The sequence below is a fragment of the Ctenopharyngodon idella genome, chromosome 8 (genome assembly GCF_019924925.1).
Source record: "Ctenopharyngodon idella isolate HZGC_01 chromosome 8, HZGC01, whole genome shotgun sequence".
NCBI lineage: Eukaryota > Metazoa > Chordata > Actinopteri > Cypriniformes > Xenocyprididae > Ctenopharyngodon > Ctenopharyngodon idella.
This window is the reverse complement of record NC_067227.1, coordinates 21,685,219-21,703,192: the sequence shown is the minus strand read 5'-3', so window position 1 is coordinate 21,703,192 and position 17,974 is coordinate 21,685,219. Positions and strand designations below refer to the sequence as shown.

At 37.8% G+C, this 17,974-nt stretch overlaps 1 protein-coding gene across 1 annotated transcript; it reads left to right on the top strand.

The window, feature by feature from the left end:
- Window positions 1-3,283: 3,283 nt before the first annotated feature.
- gpr173 (G protein-coupled receptor 173) lies at window positions 3,284-16,825 on the top strand. The gene is made up of 2 exons (XM_051904331.1): window positions 3,284-4,380; window positions 11,654-16,825. Exon 2 carries the CDS (start codon window positions 11,872-11,874, stop codon window positions 13,033-13,035), a length of 1,164 nt encoding a protein of 387 aa, XP_051760291.1. The 5' UTR covers window positions 3,284-4,380; window positions 11,654-11,871; the 3' UTR covers window positions 13,036-16,825.
- Window positions 16,826-17,974: the final 1,149 nt, after the last annotated feature.

Below are 17,974 nucleotides of genomic sequence, written 5' to 3'. Positions count from 1 at the left end.
TAAGTAAGATCTGTAGCACTGTCTCACTGAATGAATCAAGCTGAAAAAAATCCTTAGGAAAGATCAAAAATACAAAATACACAGATTCACTAGGCAGCTTTCATAACCTTTAATATCTTTAAGCGGTGGAGGCCAGAAATGACGACTTTGACTTCAGCAGTATGTCTGCTATTTCTGAAGAATAACATTTTCTTGGCATGCATCTGTATGTTTCTGGATATCTGCCTCTGTAGATATTTATCTCTTTTACACAAATGTGAGTCAAATGTGTTTTAAGTAGTATGACTCAGTATTTCTTATTGTAGGTGTTCTCTGATTCAGCTTATTCTGATCCGTTTGTAGGCGTAAAATACTGATTTTACATTGTACATCACCCAACAGACATGACCTCAATATTCATGTGAGAATTACATTAAGTACCAACCAGTGTCTGACCAAAGTGCAGAGGTTGTTGTTGAAATGTGAAACTGGCTGGGATTTTGAAAACTGGGTCTCTCGCATATTTTGTCTTACATGTATGTGAACTTGACCTTAAACTTCTAACAACTGCCATGTGTTCATAAACAAAACAGCTGTATTACAAAAACTTCCACTGTAATAAACACCAATCATCAATCTAAATCAGACGACCTCTTCATAGGTTAAAGTTTCGATTATTATACGGTGGGTTTTACGGACAACACGTTTAGTGACAAATATAGAAATCTTTTGCTTTTCCATATGTGATCTTTTAAATATTAGTGTTTTATGCCTATTTAATTTAATTATAATAAGACACACTGCAATAAAGCTGAATCAGCGCGTCCATTTCACAATGGCTAAACTTAAAGTTTAGTCTTAATTTTAAGCAAACAACAACTAAAACAGCTCTCACAATCACACAGGAACACACAGAAAATTTAAATTTACATAAATGGGACTGTCCTCACAAGAGCAAACGTCAAGTTTGTTTTGATGAGAATTCTTATTTTTGTGGTTGGCAAATGTCACACATGACATGTTCTGATTTCTGATAAGCTGCATTCTGATTTCCTCTGAAAGCCCGCCAGTGATCGTCGACAGTCACACGATTACATACCATCAAATTTGCACAGATAAACACTTTCACTGGAATGTGTGACAAAGCTCTTTCTAATTACGAAAAGGAACTCTCACTTATCGCTAAAATATCTCTTTAGAATGAACAAATTCCATTCTGAACCTACATATATTATTGATATCAGTAATTAAAGAAAATTCTTTGAAAACCTGTTATTTGGGCAAGGCCCTGCATTAAACAGCTGAACTGCATAATGGGTGAGGTATGGATGCTGATGCAGCCGAAGCAGATGTTACTTCGTAAGCCTTATTTTAAGCCATAGACTATGAAACAGGCCTAAAAGCCGGTTTTCCCCCCGAACTGGCCTTTGAGGTAGCACTCAGTGTGAAGAGTGTTTTGCTTTTAAATAATATTATTGTGTTATATTTCATTTTTATTGCTTAATTCCTATCTATGTCTGTACTTTCTTTTGCACTGGAAGCTTCTGTCACCAAGACAACAACACAACAAATAAAAAATCATGCCACATGTCATCACAGTGTCTTTACTGTGATTAAGAACACTATCCCCTGGTTTCAAAGACAAGGCTTAAGCCTAGTCCCAGACTAAAATGCATGTTTGAGCTGTTTTAACTGAAGCAACTTGAACTGACATATCTTAAAATATGTCAGTGCCATTGATTTATCTCAAGATGCACACCAGTAATATTTTTTTTTCTATGGCACGTTTATACAAGTCCTAATTAAACTAAGGCCTAATCCTAGCCCTGCCTGTGAAACCAGGCCTATATATGGCCAAATGAAGTCTTTCTAGGCTTTGAAGTAAACTGGACTTAGCACTGTAGCGGGCTATAACTTTTTTCCACTAGAGGGCGCTACTAAACACAGAGAGCCCTTTTATAAAGCCAAAGCAAATTAGTTCTTTCTATTTGAGGCTAGTGTTACGACAGGGACCTATGTTTATTAAGAAAATGATATAAAATGTTTTTAATAATCATTATGAAAGATGATTATGTCGATATACCAGAGTATAGGCCTACAACAAAGTTCAGGGGGCGTTTAAAGTTGCTCTGTCAGGTAACTATTTTAAACTTTTTACCAGTGACCATGGCTGCACTAATGAAGGGTAGCTACAACAGCAGAGGATATAGCCTATATATTTAGGCTATCTATTTAGGCCTATATATGGTAAATCCACCATTTTGTTCCGCCTGTAAATTATAACAACGTTAAAAATATTACCAAACTACGTCTGTTTTTGTACTTTAGTTCCTTCTGGTGATTGATTGTGTTACCTCAGGTCGGTTTTCCTTTTTGTCGGGTAAGGCCATCTGTTCCTGTGGCTTCCAGCGGTTCAGGCAGCTGTTTGGCCAGGCATGAGGGCACGCAGCGGATCGCTGTGCCACGCAGAGACAAAACACCTTTTTACCAGGAAGTTACAGGTAGATTAAACGCTCACACACCAAGGGCCTACTGAGTGAGCTGGCTTACAACATTCCTCTCTTCAATCAAAAATGTGCCAAAGACCCAAAAGCCATAGAGGAGACCTGGGAGCGTTGTAATTCCTATTTCATTTGTTTCAAAATAAAGTAGTATATAAATCCATTTTTTATCTACAAACTGCTTAAGTGTGAAGTAGGCGTACTACTGATTGTAGAACTAAAAGAATATTTGAATACTTTATTTGAGCTGTTTTAACTGAAGCAACTTGAACTGACATATCTTAAAATATGAATAAAACGGTTCATGAAATAAAACGGCACACGGAAGAAAAAAAAAATAAATAGAAAAACGGAAAAGGTATAGCCTAGGCCTTCTGTTAATTTTTGTTTTAATATTTGTTTAGGGTACCTGTTTTGAAATGTTTAAGAATGAAACATGTTATAACAATAAGTAGTATAGCCTATTACTATATATTTGTAAGCTATTGTAGCCTATTGTTTTTATTTTGGTAAAAACAATGCTTTTATATTCTTTAATACACTCTACTTTTTTTAGAGTGTAATGAGATTTACTCATTGTTAAAACCGTCCATCATTATTAAACATTTTAATTCCAAACAGAAAAGCATGTATAAAAAATAATTCAAAACGATATACATATGCCATATTTTGGTAAAAAACTATAATTTATTTAAATAATTGTATTTTTGAAAACACTGGCCATTTAAAAGTTGTGGTTTGTCAATGATTTAAGTGCACCACAGTGAGCAGAACAGCGTCAGCCTGCCGAAAAATCCCGAGGCGTTTCCGAAGGGATCCGATCCAGAGAAAACTGAGGTAGAGCGCAGAGACGGGAGCCGCTGTTTCCACTTCTCCATCGCAGAAGAACCCATTTCATTTCGTTCATTTTTCGTTAACATTCTTAATTCAGCGATGGCACCGGGATACTGACAGTGATGGCGAATTCCCGAGCAAAGACTCGGGTCTGACTGCCATGTGTGATCCATCTTTTTTGCGCCTTGCATCACAGACCGTACCAGGCTTATGCATTTTAAATATATAGGGCGCTTACATGTACTGTGTACATGTCTCCACATAGAATGACTACACTATGTGAGAGGACAACGCTGATGCCAATGGATATACCGTAGGATGATGCTTGATAAAGCGGATTTATTCACGTCGAAGATAAGATGTGTATCGGTGTGGCGTGGGAGAAAATGTCTTTGGCTCCAGCAAGAAAATGAAGATGGGAAGAAGCGTCTCGTCCTGTAGCCCAGTAGCGAGAGCCAGTCGTTATTTACATATCTAAATCTGCGCACAAGATAATGATACTGACGCTGTGTCTCAGGATTAAACGAAACCACAAAAACACTGCAGAAATAGAGTAATTGTGCTATTAAACTCTGCTTGATTTAGTCACCGTGTGATGGGAATATACTGCTAAGGCTTGGCCTAGCTTTTATGGAAAACCCGAAGACATGACATGCACACGAAAAAAGAGGAAACGATATTTTTTGTTTTTTAAAACCCGTATGTATGTAATATTCCAGCTTCTGGCATAATATTGTTTAAATCGTTCAGCAAAAGACTTTCCAGTGAAACAGGTCTTGTTTCTGTTTTTCAGACGTGACCATTCCGTGTATAATTAATTAATTAATTAATTTTTTCATTCTCTGTTCATAAAGGACGTCGAGGTTCATCTTGGATTACAATTTGGATTCATGTGCGATTTATTGAACGCGTTGTGTCGGGTCGAAAACACGTATTTGCACCTTTTTGTGTGTTTTAATTTTTTATTTATTTTGATTTTTTTTAAATATTTGCAACAAGCTCCATTTAAGGCCTACCATCGAGACAAGGTCCATTGTCTATAGGAAGATCGAGAATTAGCCTACAGGTAAGGGATCCATCACTTTATGACTCTCCTATTTGATGTTTTATGATTAACTAGCCTATAAAATGGGGGATACAAGTGTTCGAGCATTTAAATAATAATTTAAAAAAAAAAAAAAGTCAATAATAATAATAAAACATCCATGACTCTCGCCATGACGCATAATATGTACTGAAGTGAAATACAGGCCTGTTTTATGCATTTGTTATTTCATTGTCCCTCATGCAAACGCGCAAACGCGCGCGCGCGGAATAAGACAGACACACACACACACACACACACACACACACAGAGGGAGAGACGCCGTAGTTCTTCATGATATCTAATGATAACCATGCAGGTCACAATGCTCTAAGAAGATGTGATTCGCACCCAAGAGAGATAACGAAATATCAGTGTAACACTGTCGTATATGCGCCCTGACAGAGTCCATACGGGTCATTTGCACTTTTGCGTATTGGCTGTGCGAGTCACGTCATTAGTTCTAAGCAATACATTATTTTTCATGTGTTTTACAGAAAACCATCGACAATGCACGCGCTGTGAAACAGGCTCTAGTTCAGTAAACGATTTATGTGTGGCGCATCACCAAGCGCACCGATAGCCCTTCGCAAATGAAGATAATGGAGATACAGAGAGAACATTTTATCAAAGCTAGCCACGAACGACGGGATCACATTGTTCTTTTTTTTCGTATCAAAACGATAGGTGTGGGAGAGTCGAAATGATTCAGGCTCGTATGGTTGGTGAATTCCGCGTCGCCTCCTCCCACTGAGACCACGGTAGCGATATTCACTGCTGTTGCTATCCAGCCTTCTACCTCCAACCAACTCCCTTTACATCTGACTCCTCCCAACGACATCGAAGGCCTTCTAACTATTAATGTGAGATAAGAGCACACTAAATCTCTGGAGGGAAATATTAAAGAGTCAGAATAATTAATACAACATAATGATAACCCAAGGGATGACAACTGTAATGGGTACAATAGAGCTAAAGGCCTCCCTTAAGGAAAATGTTTGTTTGTATGTTCCCAAGTGTGTGAAAAAAAATGTCTTTTTATTGAATATTTGTCTGACAAAGAAGGCTATTTTGATTTAAAATTTTGTAAATTAACAAGTGTTGTCTCAGTTGTAACAAGTGTATTCATTTTGGGAGGCGTTTTGGTGTTTTGTTTTTTTTTTGTTTTTTTTCACAGGAAACCTTTAGCTATACCATCTTTATGGACTTTTTACTCTAAATACTATTATTTCAACGTATTATTTCTATTTTATTTGATAGTTACGAAAAAAAGTACTTTGTCTAAAAATGTATGCGATAATAGGAACATTTTCAAAATGATTTCGATAATCAAATCCAACCTTTTGGCATTGCACATAATCACCTTTTTTGGCTAGAATAATTTTGCAGTGCAGAGCGATAAACGGATGTTTATAGGAAAGTACTGTGCTGCTATATAGTGAGAAAACAGTACCGTAGTATCTCATAAGGGACATTTAAATTAATTTGATTATATGTAGGCCAACAGAACAGTTTGTCTTCAAGACATATATCCTATGTTAAATATTGAATATGAGACCGTTTTTCAAATGGCTTATCAAAGTATTCAGTGGAGGAGGGTAAATTCTGTTTCACTGAACAAATGAAACTTCTCAGCCAACCTTTTTGGAATGCGTGCGTGCCCACGAATCTAGCTGAGAAAACTGTGAGGTGAACACTTTCACTTATGTAGGTGACATGAATGACATTACTAGCTCAGACACATCTAAATATGCCACATATTTTTTTAGCCCTTTATGTCACAGACTAAAACATGAGCACTTTAGCATTTACTGTGGGAACAATTTGCATGCAAATCAATAAAATTTGCATATTGAAAAGTTTCATCTTTGGACCATAAAAATGTTAATACTCCCCCCATACCAGGTCACTGAACTGCTTTTTCAAGATGTGAAAAATGTGACATTAAGCAGCGGCAAAACAGGTGTTCAGGTTATATATTCCTTTCATATTCCTTCCTTTTATCTTTTTTTGTTGAAGGTAAAGTTCAATGATATGCATGTAGGACACTAAATCGCTTAATATTTCTATCAGTCTGTTTCTACCTAAAGGTTACTACAATTGGAAACGTCTTAACAGAGTGAAACAGTGGAAGTGCTGATTCAAATAACACCTTTAACTGATATAAAGCTGTATATTTTGTAAACTGGTTACAACAGGTTGTCACAGTAAGGATGTAACATTTTATCTTCTCTATGACAGAAACATTCACTTTAATCTCCATTCTCGCTGATTATTCCTCATGAATGACACTTTCCTTCCCAGCTCACCTCAACGCATACAATTCTGAGTTGCATTCAGGCTTACAAAGACACATATACCGCACTAGGCAGAAGGACCCTGTAGCCTAGCAACAAGCAGCTGTAATTGCTGTGACACAAGTGAATTAGTGTTTCTGCTCTAAAACAATGGGTCGGCGCAGTTCTATCTCCTGTTGGACTAAGGTACTCAGTGACTTTGTCATCAGCTGGCGTCTACTTATAGCTTTCTCTGTACCAGAGTATGTTAGCCAGTGAGGGCTGGCACAAATGGTGCTTTAAATGCTGCCAATATCACCTCAGCAGGTGAAGGTATACACCTGAATTCATGGATCAGTGCTCTTTCACATTGAGAGAGTTGGATAATTCTAGCTGGCTGCTCTACACCACAGCAGGGTACATGTCTGTTTGGCAAGTATATATACCCTCGTCTAAATACCGTCAACTAGGGGCGGAGTCTGCCTTTTCAGTATGTGGGTGTAAATGAGAAAGCTTATGTTAGGTGGAACTTCCAGAAACGTTTGGTGAAAAGTGGCCAGAATTATTCATGCCATTATACTAAGTTCAAGGTTCTTTTTTAAAAAATGTTTGGAATAATATCACTATATATTCTAAAGCTTTGTTTTGAAGCTCTGCTATAGCCTTTATTGTAGATTAAAAAGATTTCCCATCCCCTAACTCCTTCACTCCCCCCTTCCCCCACACCCCTTGCCCCCGCATCCCGGTCCACATGCCTATACTCAACACATAAAAAGTGATGTGTTGTAGCCTAGCAACAATGAGGTAATTACCATGAAAGACTAGTTGCTGGCATGCCATGTAGCGTGTGGTGGAAACAGCTGATCTGTTCGGCACTAAGGGAGAAGCAGAAGATGCTCCTCAGCATGTTACAGCAGATGCTTACAGGAGTCCTGCTTATCCTATTCAGCAAAATTATTGATTGATCTGTGTTTACTGATGGTGGACACAAATAAAATACCTTTTGTGGGGTCAGGTGCTCTTATTTCTATTCTTTCTATAGTAGTTTATATTTGATGTATGCACTAAAATATATAGGTTTAAGACTTTTTTTTATTTACTTTATTTAATATCATTAATATTATTGAAAATAAATGTTCTGTGCACAATCCAGAGTTGTAAATTAACTTAAAGGGTTAGTTCACCCAAAAATGAAAATAATGTCATTTATTACTCACCCTCATGTCGTTCCACACCCGTAAGACCTTCATTCATCTTCGGAACACAAATTAAGATATTTTGATTAAATCCGATGGCTCAGTGAGGCCTGCATTCATAGCAATGACATTTCCTCTCTCAAGATCCATAAAGGTTCTAAAAACATATTTAAAACAGTTCATGTGATTTCAGTGGTTCTACCTTAATATTATAAAGCGACAAGAATACTTTTTGTGCGCCAAAAAAACAAAATAAAACCTTTTCAACAATATAGTGATGGGCCGATTTCAAAACACTGCTTCAGAGCTTTACGAATTAAATCAGTGATTCGGATCTCCTATCAATGGCTAAACTGCTGAAATCACAAGACTTTGGTGCTCCGAGTCACTGATTCGATTCGTAAAGCTCTGAAGCAGTGTTTTGAAATCGGCCCATCACTATATTGTTGAAAAGTCATTATTTTGTTTTTTTGGCACACAAAACGTATTCTTGTCGCTTTATAATATTAAGGTAGAACCACTGTACTCACATGAACTGTTTTAAATATGTTTTTAGTACCTTTATGGATCTTGAGAGAGGAAATGTCATTGCTATGAATGCAGGCCTTACTGAGCCGTCGGATTTAATCAAAATATCTTAATTTGTGTTCCGAAAATGAATGAAGGTCTTACGGGTGTAGGACGACATGAGGGTGAGTAATAAATGACATTATTTTCATTTTTGGGTGAACTAACCCTTTAATTAGAATCATTACTTGCCACACATAAAATGTTTCCAATGCTGCAATAGGTGTCTTGAGAAATCACATCTGCCTCTATACGCAGTGCTGGGCAGATTACTTGCAAATTGTCCGTTACTGATTACAAATTACATGATTTGTCATTAGGTCAAAGGAGTTTGTCTTACAAAAGAAGTTTGGGAATCCCTTCATTACATGATCAAACAATAATAGACATGAAAACAGCAATGACATTACACATTCAAAGTTTTTCAGGTTTGAAATATCCAGATCAATAATTAGTGAAGGTTTCATAGTGTTTAACAACTATATAGTATCAGCAGTGTTAAGTAACTTGCATAATTATTTATCTCATACATGGTGTAATTGAGAGGGGCTTTACTCCCCAAATCTAGAAGCATCACAGATTTATTTACATGGCAGTTACATGGCCTTCTATGTTGTGAATATTGTCAAAGCTAAATGGTATGAATTTTAATAGAAAATTTTAAGACAAATTAGGGAGAAACAATAAATTATGAACAATAATTTACTGCCATTGTGTGAATAATATGTAATCATGTAATCCATAAAAAAGTAACTGTAATCTGACTATGACTATTTTAAAATGTAATATAATCTAATTACAAGTACTACATTTTTGAATTCTTATTATGTAATCCAGATTACATGTAGTCAGAACTACCCAACACTGTTTATACGACATTAACATGGACAGTTAGAATAAAGATGCAGCATATTTTAACTGAATCAACACTTTAGCGTTCTTTGGGAGTATGCGCAGATTACGCGCAACGCCAAGGCCAAAGAAGCCGAGCTACACAATTGCATTTTCCAATATTTTTCATTGTTTTATCTATGTAAACGCTACAGGAGAGTCTTTAGACAGGTATTTTTAAGATGCTGCATTTTTAAGAGGCTGTGCCAAGTTAAAAGATGTTCAACTATTAAAAACACATCTCCAGACCCTCCATTATTTTCCATTCTGCTTTCTTTGTGAACAACACCATTATTATTTCGATCTGACTGGAATGTGGATCTTTAAAGTGCATGTAAAAAAAAAACAAAAAAACAACAATAACAAAACAGTTGGGGGAGTGGCTTGGTAGAAACGTTCTCTACCTGTCAGTCATTTTGGATACATAACAACTGGTCAAAAATGGCAATAGCATTATAAGAAAATTATTGTTGCAAAAATTATTTTACAGTATGTGGACTTTCACTGCACTTACAGTGTAGCCTACTTACCCACCAAAGTACTGAGTATTGTAAGGTAACGACATGGTTAGGTTAGGTTTAGGGGTAGGTTTAGGGTTAGTAGTACCTTACCCAGTTAGTGTCATTACTACAATAAGTACAGTTTTTCCAGAGAAAAAAAGAATTCCAGTATTTCCAATGTACATTTTATCACCAGTATGTTCCCACATGGTAAATAACTAGAAATTTTCTTTATTTGATTTTTATGTTTTTTAAGTCTACTGTACCTGAAAGTTTTTGGATAATTTTTCACATTTATGAATTGCCGTAGTACTTCTTGAGTTAGATTTTTTATTTGGCACTAGTAGTTTGCTGTTGAATTAATGGGGTCATCTCAGAGCTCCATTTATTTGCAAGAAACAATACTCTTACAGGGCTCAACGCTAAGGATTTTTTCTACTGGCCCAGTCGGGCCAGTGGTTCAAATTTTTACTTGCCCTGCCAAAATTTTCACTTGCCCCACAACAAAAAAATTAATAGAGTAAAAGAAAAGAAAATGGGCCTATAAAAAAAGCCTAATTATTGTTTTTGTTGTTTTTGATACATGTAATCTTAATAAATAGGATTATGACACCAAAAGCTACTAGATTAACTCACTTAAATTTTAAATATTATTAGAAAAATAAACAGTAAGTAATAAAATAGTAACAAATAATCAAATTATGAGTAATAGCAAAAATAAATACAACAGAACAAACATATAAATGAAATAAACAGTGCTTTTCAAGTTTTTCATGTAGGTTTAAACAGGAGATTTTCAGGTACAGAAATTGTAATCTAATGTATAATTATATAACTATAGATTAAACTTTATTAAAGTTGGATCAGTCAAGAGCAGTTACAGATGCATAAATAATGTTTTGAAATGTTGAAAATATAATACGTTAAATACTGTTATTTGAAATCATTTTAAAAATGAAAAGACACTTTAAACGTGAAATTAAACCCGCCAGTAGGTGGCAGCAAGTCCCTGTTAATGAGCGAGTCATTGAGATTCAACGATTCATTCAAACGGTTGATTCATTCAGGAAGTGTTGCTCAGAGACACAAAACAATGCTGTGTGGACTTTGGAACTATTTTCGAAGGCGAAATAGAGCGAAACAGGCATTTTGGTGTCTAAAATGTAAGTCACTTGATATTAAGTTCTTGTTAAACTGTACGCTGTATAAAATCAATATCACATTTGTAATCGTGCTGATGTTTGTAAAAAAAAAAGGCGCTCTTTGTTTAATATTGGTTAACTATGTTAAATTATATAAATATGAAAGATATACAGGGTCATTTTTGCCCCTTATCTTGAATTCTGATGCATTATAAATGCATTTTAATAGACTAAATCACGCAGTGAAATCGTGCACTCTAAATATGCACGCGCACTAAGTCTAACCTACTAGACTGCGTCACTTAGTGCATGCGTGCACTCAATGGGTGTTTTTGTAAAATGAGGGACATACTCGATAATTTCAGATCGTTAAATCAACAATTACGATATCATAGACGATATATATTCTGCCTGCTGTCCCGAGCGTCGTTCACACTGGCCCCGGGCCATCGGGCAGTCCTTATTGTCAAGCCCTGCTCTTAAGTAATGCTGTAGTGTTATAAAGAAAAATCTGTTAATTTCCCTGCATTGATATCACTTCAAGCTATTTAACGCTTCTTGACCTAAAAATCTTTTTTTCCCCAGGACATTACAGAAAAGATATACTTACAGTAGTCAGTAGTATTTGTGGCCTTTAAAGACCAGCATTTGTTTGTAACAAATGTTTTGTTCTTTGTTAACAGGTGTGGAGGCACGTTTGAAGGGACGTTCCAAAGAGAACTATACAAAATGGGGCAATGCATATCAAGCTTCTCTCCTTCCATTTGAGACAACAACGAAAGGCAACCACGAGGACGGACGACAGCTCAGCTGGAGGTGGCGGAGGTGGAGGAGGGAGTGGAGGAAGTGGGGGTAAAGGAGGAGTTGAAGGAGGAGGTGTGCAATTTCAGCAGCAAAAGGTATGGCCAACGGAAACGCAAGCAGTGATGGGCCTGGGAACCCCTTGGCAGCTGTGGTGTCCACGACAGGTGGCATGATGGGTGGAGCACCTTCTTCAGCTGTATCTACCTATGTGAAACTCGTCCTTCTGGGGCTGATCATCTGCATCAGCCTGGTGGGCAACTTAGTGGTATCTCTGCTGGTGCTAAGGGACAGAGCCCTACACAAGGCACCCTACTACTTTCTTCTGGACCTCTGCCTCGCTGACACCATCCGTTCGGCGGTCTGCTTTCCCTTCGTGCTGGTGTCCATCAAGAACGGCTCGGCCTGGACTTACAGCGTGCTCAGCTGCAAGGTGGTGGCCTTCATGGCCGTCCTTTTTTGCTTCCATGCTGCCTTCATGCTGTTCTGCATCAGCGTCACACGCTACATGGCTATCGCCCACCACCGGTTCTACTCCAAGCGAATGACCTTCTGGACATGCGTGGCGGTGGTATGTATGGTCTGGACGCTATCGGTCGCCATGGCATTCCCGCCTGTCTTTGATGTCGGCACCTACAAGTTTATCCGCGAGGAGGACCAATGCATCTTCGAACATCGCTACTTCAAGGCCAACGACACATTAGGCTTCATGCTGATGCTGGCTGTGCTAATCTTGGCCACTCACGTGGTGTACATGAAGCTTCTGCTGTTCGAATACAAGCACCGAAAGATGAAGCCGGTCCAAATGGTTCCAGCCATCAGCCAAAACTGGACCTTTCATGGACCTGGAGCCACAGGCCAGGCGGCCGCAAACTGGATAGCAGGGTTCGGCCGTGGCCCAATGCCTCCCACTTTATTGGGCATCAGGCAGAACTTGCACAACCAGAACAGACGCCTGCTAGGCATGGAGGAGTTTAAGGCCGAGAAGCAGCTTGGCAGGATGTTCTATGTCATCACCTTGTTTTTTCTGGTGCTTTGGTCCCCGTACATTGTGGCCTGTTACTGGCGGGTCTTTGTGAAGGCGTGCACCATTCCGCACCGGTATCTGTCTACTACGGTGTGGATGAGTTTCGCCCAGGCTGGTGTGAACCCCATCATCTGCTTTTTCCTCAACAAGGAGCTGAAGAAGGGTCTGCTGGCCCACCTGCCTCCCTGTTGTAGAACTCCACCTCAACTGCCCCGTGAGCCTTACTGTGTCATGTGAAGATGAGTGTTCATTCATAATGTTCATTTTTTTATGTTCTTTCTCTTCTGGATGGTTGGAAAGTGGACAGCCAGGGGGAGGGAATAAGAGGTCTGTAATGATGGAGACATGGACAAACTTTAAGAGCTGTTGTGGCCTTTGATTCAGTTTAAGATGCTTTAAAGAGGTGGATGTCACAGAATAAGCATCTACTGTCACCTTAATGATTTTAAGGGCAAAATGGGCTCTACGCTAATATGTGGTTTGATAAATCAACTCTGAACAGGTTTGAAGAACCGTATGTTTCGCGTTAGGGTGGTACAAATTCACAAATCAACCAAACTGATGGTCTATTTTATGGTGAATGTATGAAGGCTATATCAAATGGCTTCTTATGATCGATCTCAACAAACATTACCATTTGATTTGACTCAGTATCTGAATTCCTTTACCAGGATCCTGAGGGCCTCGAATCAAAGATTTGCAAAAATATTCATATTCATGCCTTGTGAACAGCTGCACTCCTGGCAGAGTAATTTATATTATTTGAACTAGTGATTCAAAAATACTCGACGTGCATGTGTATTACCTTATCTTTAAGGGGAAACAAACTTGAGATTAAACTATTTTTAAAAATGAGTGCCAAGCATAAGCCTCTAGGAATGAATGAGGCTGACAAAAAAAAAAGACAAAGTTTCTACAATTTATGCTAATTGGTTGGGCTGAATCCTTCCTGTGGCTCCATCAGGCAGGAATTAAGATGCTCATGAAAAACAGTGTGTATAAAAAAGTAAATTCCAGAACAAATAATGTTGATTCAAAGGGATTGTAGACAAAAGGAGCTGACTGAAAATATGAATCTGTGTGAAATATGGCCTATTCAGGGTTGTAGGCTCTTTCCCTGAGTTTTTGCTGTAATTTATACTGTTTTTTTTTTTTTTAGTTTGTCTGTTTCTCTCTCAACACTATTTACTTAATTTATAAAATATGTCATATCATTGCACAAAATATCTCATGCCTTTATAATTTCCGTAATGAATCTGAATATATGACCATCTTATGATATTGAAACCAGAAAAGGTGAAGTATTTTACTGTAAGTGGTCTCATTTTGTGAAGAGACGGATCAGTATTAAAAACTGATCTGTTAGTGATGTATTTCGGTTAAACCAACCGATCATTTATCCTTCCGAATGCTTGCACAGAAGATGTTGTGGAGGAGAAGTTACTTGGTCCTTTGCGTTTTGAATTACTTGAATGAAAGTTTGCTAGCCTATTGGAAACAAAAGGTTTTAAATATGTGATTTTCATACATGTATCTTGGAAGGTAATTGTTTCAGCCTTCACATTTTCAGTCATATGTAAGTGACAGGTAGGTTGCATTAGAGGTATTTTAGTTTGCATTTACTGTGTTTTACAGACTAACACAGGATGACTGGATTTTTGGAAAGAAGTTGTTGGTCAGGTAGTATTAAGGAACCTAAAGTTAAATGTTTGTGCTGGATTGAAGTCTGACAGTGTAATTTGGCCTCCTGTTGACCATAAATCAAACAAAATCTGTTTTTTAATCTTGTAATAAAAATATGAATGTGTTTGAGATTAGGGAAGAAAAAACATGTAAGGTGTTAGTGGAATGTTTAGATTTATTTTTTTGAAGTAGGTATTCCATTTCATTAGGAGCTAATAGGTGGATGAACTAAATTCCGAAATGGGTTCAGTGTCAAATGAATTTCCCTTAATATTTTGCACACAACTTAAGAAATCATTGATCACCACATGATTTCTCTGGCATATATTGACTTGAATCAGAATGCTGACCAATGCAGACAGGACAGATTGTAATATTTCCATGAATGTTCAATTGAGATCTCTCTGTAGGGTAGGCATGGGATTGGTAGAAGTGATCAGACTTTCTTTTTCTGAAACCTGTCATTGCAAGAACACAGAAAAACATCTATAATGAACAGAAAAAGGAATAATTCTTTCTGTTATCTGCATTTTATGCCTTACTCCATTACCAAGGTTTAATGTTACCAATGCAAGAATGATCTGAAAGCTGTATGCTTCTATAGACACCAATAAATCATACTAAAACATATGCTGGGGAAAACACAACACTGTGTATTTATGGATTATCGGAGGACATGTCTCGATGCCCTTAAGCCTGTGGGTTGGGTGTAAGAAGACGCCTGCATCAGCTGCGTTGATAACAAATTTGCGAACTGCGGCACGTGGGAGTGTACAATTTTGCTCAGTTCTCTGGAGTGACTTGAATTTACGAAAACAAAACAACACAGAGAGACACAAATTGATTTTCCGTGGAATTAAAAAGGAACTTCTTGGATTCGTAAGGATTTCTTTGAGACTTTTTTCTTCTTCTCGTCTTTGGGCGGGTTTGGGGTGGGGGACAGTATGTGAATGACGGTTTGGGCTATTGTTGTATTCACCTGTGAATAGGAAATCGCTTGGGTTGGTGTTGGGGTTGGGTGAACCGGATGTGATTTTGTAACAAGCAAAAATGCCTGGTAGAACATTTTTAGTTGCTTCAGGCATCTTATCTTTTGTAAAATAACTGTGAACCTCTGTGTAATTTCATGTGTATTATATGGACAATGCACTAACTTCAAGTGGGGGGCGGAGTGAAGGGTGGGGTTACGACCCTTGATCGTCATCTTTTTACCACGCATGTGTGTGTGAGTGTTTACGCTGAGTATGAGTGTGTGGATGGAACTGGGTACTCATGAGGGGCAAAGCAAAGGTGAAAAGTCAGAGATACACCGTTTGATAGGAACCACTCCTGTAGTTGATCCACTAAAACTTCACATTTTCAATGCTTCAACACAATTGCAAAGATTACAGAGAGCTGAGCCTTAAATAAAACACGTTTATTAGAATCAACAGGGAATATGGATCATAACCAACACTCAAAAGAGAAAATGTGTCTTGTTTACCACATCTTGACACTGACATGAAAACAGACAGCTACAGATGGAAAAGCAATTTCAGCATTACAATGATTACTGAATGAATTTTAATATTCAGGTTGCACCTTTAAACACAATCAATAATTTTAGTTCATTCTAAACTTCATTATCTGCAGTTCTTCTTTTTTTTTTTTTTTTACAGAATTCATAAAACTACAGAAAAATTGTTGTTCAAAAACAATTGCATACTTTTGGGTAAAGAAAAAAAAGGATTTAAACTGCATAAAGGAAAGAACCCCGGTAAAACCATGACATCCATTTTGAAAAGCTATAACAGACAAAGTTGAGTTTTCTTGAGTTTAATTGTTCTAAAACATTGCAATGAATTAGCAAACAAAAACTGTTACATAGTTTATTTGAGGTTGAGAAAGTTTTAGTTAACATACATATGTCTTAATTTTATTTGCCTTTCATATTAATTATCAATAGTGCCTGAGTTGATCAAAAAATCTATTTCTGATTAATCGCTAATAATTGCCAAATTATATGAACATGCATGAGTATGTGATTTCATAATTTCAGCTCACTAAACTACTGAACGAATGAAAAAAAATCTTTAAAACAGCTTAGATATGATAAGCCACTCATACAGCTAACTATTACAAGAGCAATAGACAGCACCTATCCATCAAACGTTCATGGGATTGAAATTTTAGTTGAGCAACTCAGGAGTTGTTTATTTGTGAATGCATGATGAATGAAGGGGGTAAAGGAAAAACTAAAAGAAAAAAAAAGAGAAAGAAACGTGAGTCAGCTTTCAGATATCTTGATCTGTAAATCAACAGGATTTTTTTTCCAACATGACAATAAAAGTTTACTTTTGTTGCATTTTTGCCTCTTACTGTGGTGTGACCTTTACTCAATGCAGTATGAGTTCAAGATTGAGTTAGCAATATATTGTTATTTGATTTTTGGAGTCTTTATTCTTTTGTCATACTGTTTGTAACCTCTTTGCCAATGAAGTTTTCCTATTCGTAAACACCTCAGGTTCACACGCTTGGATTATGAGTTGACCTTTGACCTTAATCTACTTTGGAGAGACAATGAACTATATAGGATGAGCCATTCCCTTTCATATGCCAACAATTTAGATGCAATCATTTTAAAATTCATGTGCCCTCGTAATATTTAATCAAATAATTTCCCTTCAATAATGCAGCGACATCTCTTTTTTGATGTGTTTACTGGCGCGAGGGCAGGACAACCGGTCACTCACATGAGATCACAGCAATAGCAAACCACAACTATCCAACCATCCAATCAATTCCTGATGGACAAAATTAAGTCCGCCCTACATTTTTTCTTGTTTGAGAAGCGTTTCACACTGATATATGTCATAATAGGGAAGAAAAGACTGTCACAACTTAAGCCTGGAACACACCAAGCCGACGCCGACGAACTAGTGGCGACGAAAGCAGACTGCGGGGTTGGCTCACGTCGGCAGCGTCTAAGTCCAAAGTTTACCTGACACACCAAACCGACGCTCGACACCCGACGGCCAAGTAGCATGTCTGAAATGCCTTTCCGTACCAGCAGGTGGCAGTAGCTGAAGAGCCAATCAGAATGTTCAGATGGCCCGACTGACCGACAAGTTCCGACGCCAATTCAACATGTCGAATCGGCTGAAAAAAAGCAGACGAGGACCAATTTCAGCCGACAGTGCGGAACACACTGAGACCGTCGGCTTGGTGTGTTCCGGGCTTTAAAGTTGACATGAATCGTAAAGCCCGGAACACACCAAGCCGACGGTCTCAGTGTGGTCCCAATGTGGACCCAGACGCTGCCGACGTGAGCCAACCCCGCAGTCTGCTTTCGTCGCCACCAGTTCGTCGGCGTCTGCTTGATGTGTTCCAGGCTTAATTTCTGATCAAATTACCATGAGAAAACAAATACGTTCTTTCGGGTTCTCGCTCTGTTCCTTTTTTTCAATTACCTTCATTTGCAAGAATGGTAAATATTTGTATGAGCATTTAATAA

Bases quoted from the DNA above. Each gene is read 5' to 3' on its own strand.
- gpr173 (XM_051904331.1), top strand. From the start codon at position 11,872: ATGGCCAACGGAAACGCAAGCAGTGATGGGCCTGGGAACCCCTTGGCA.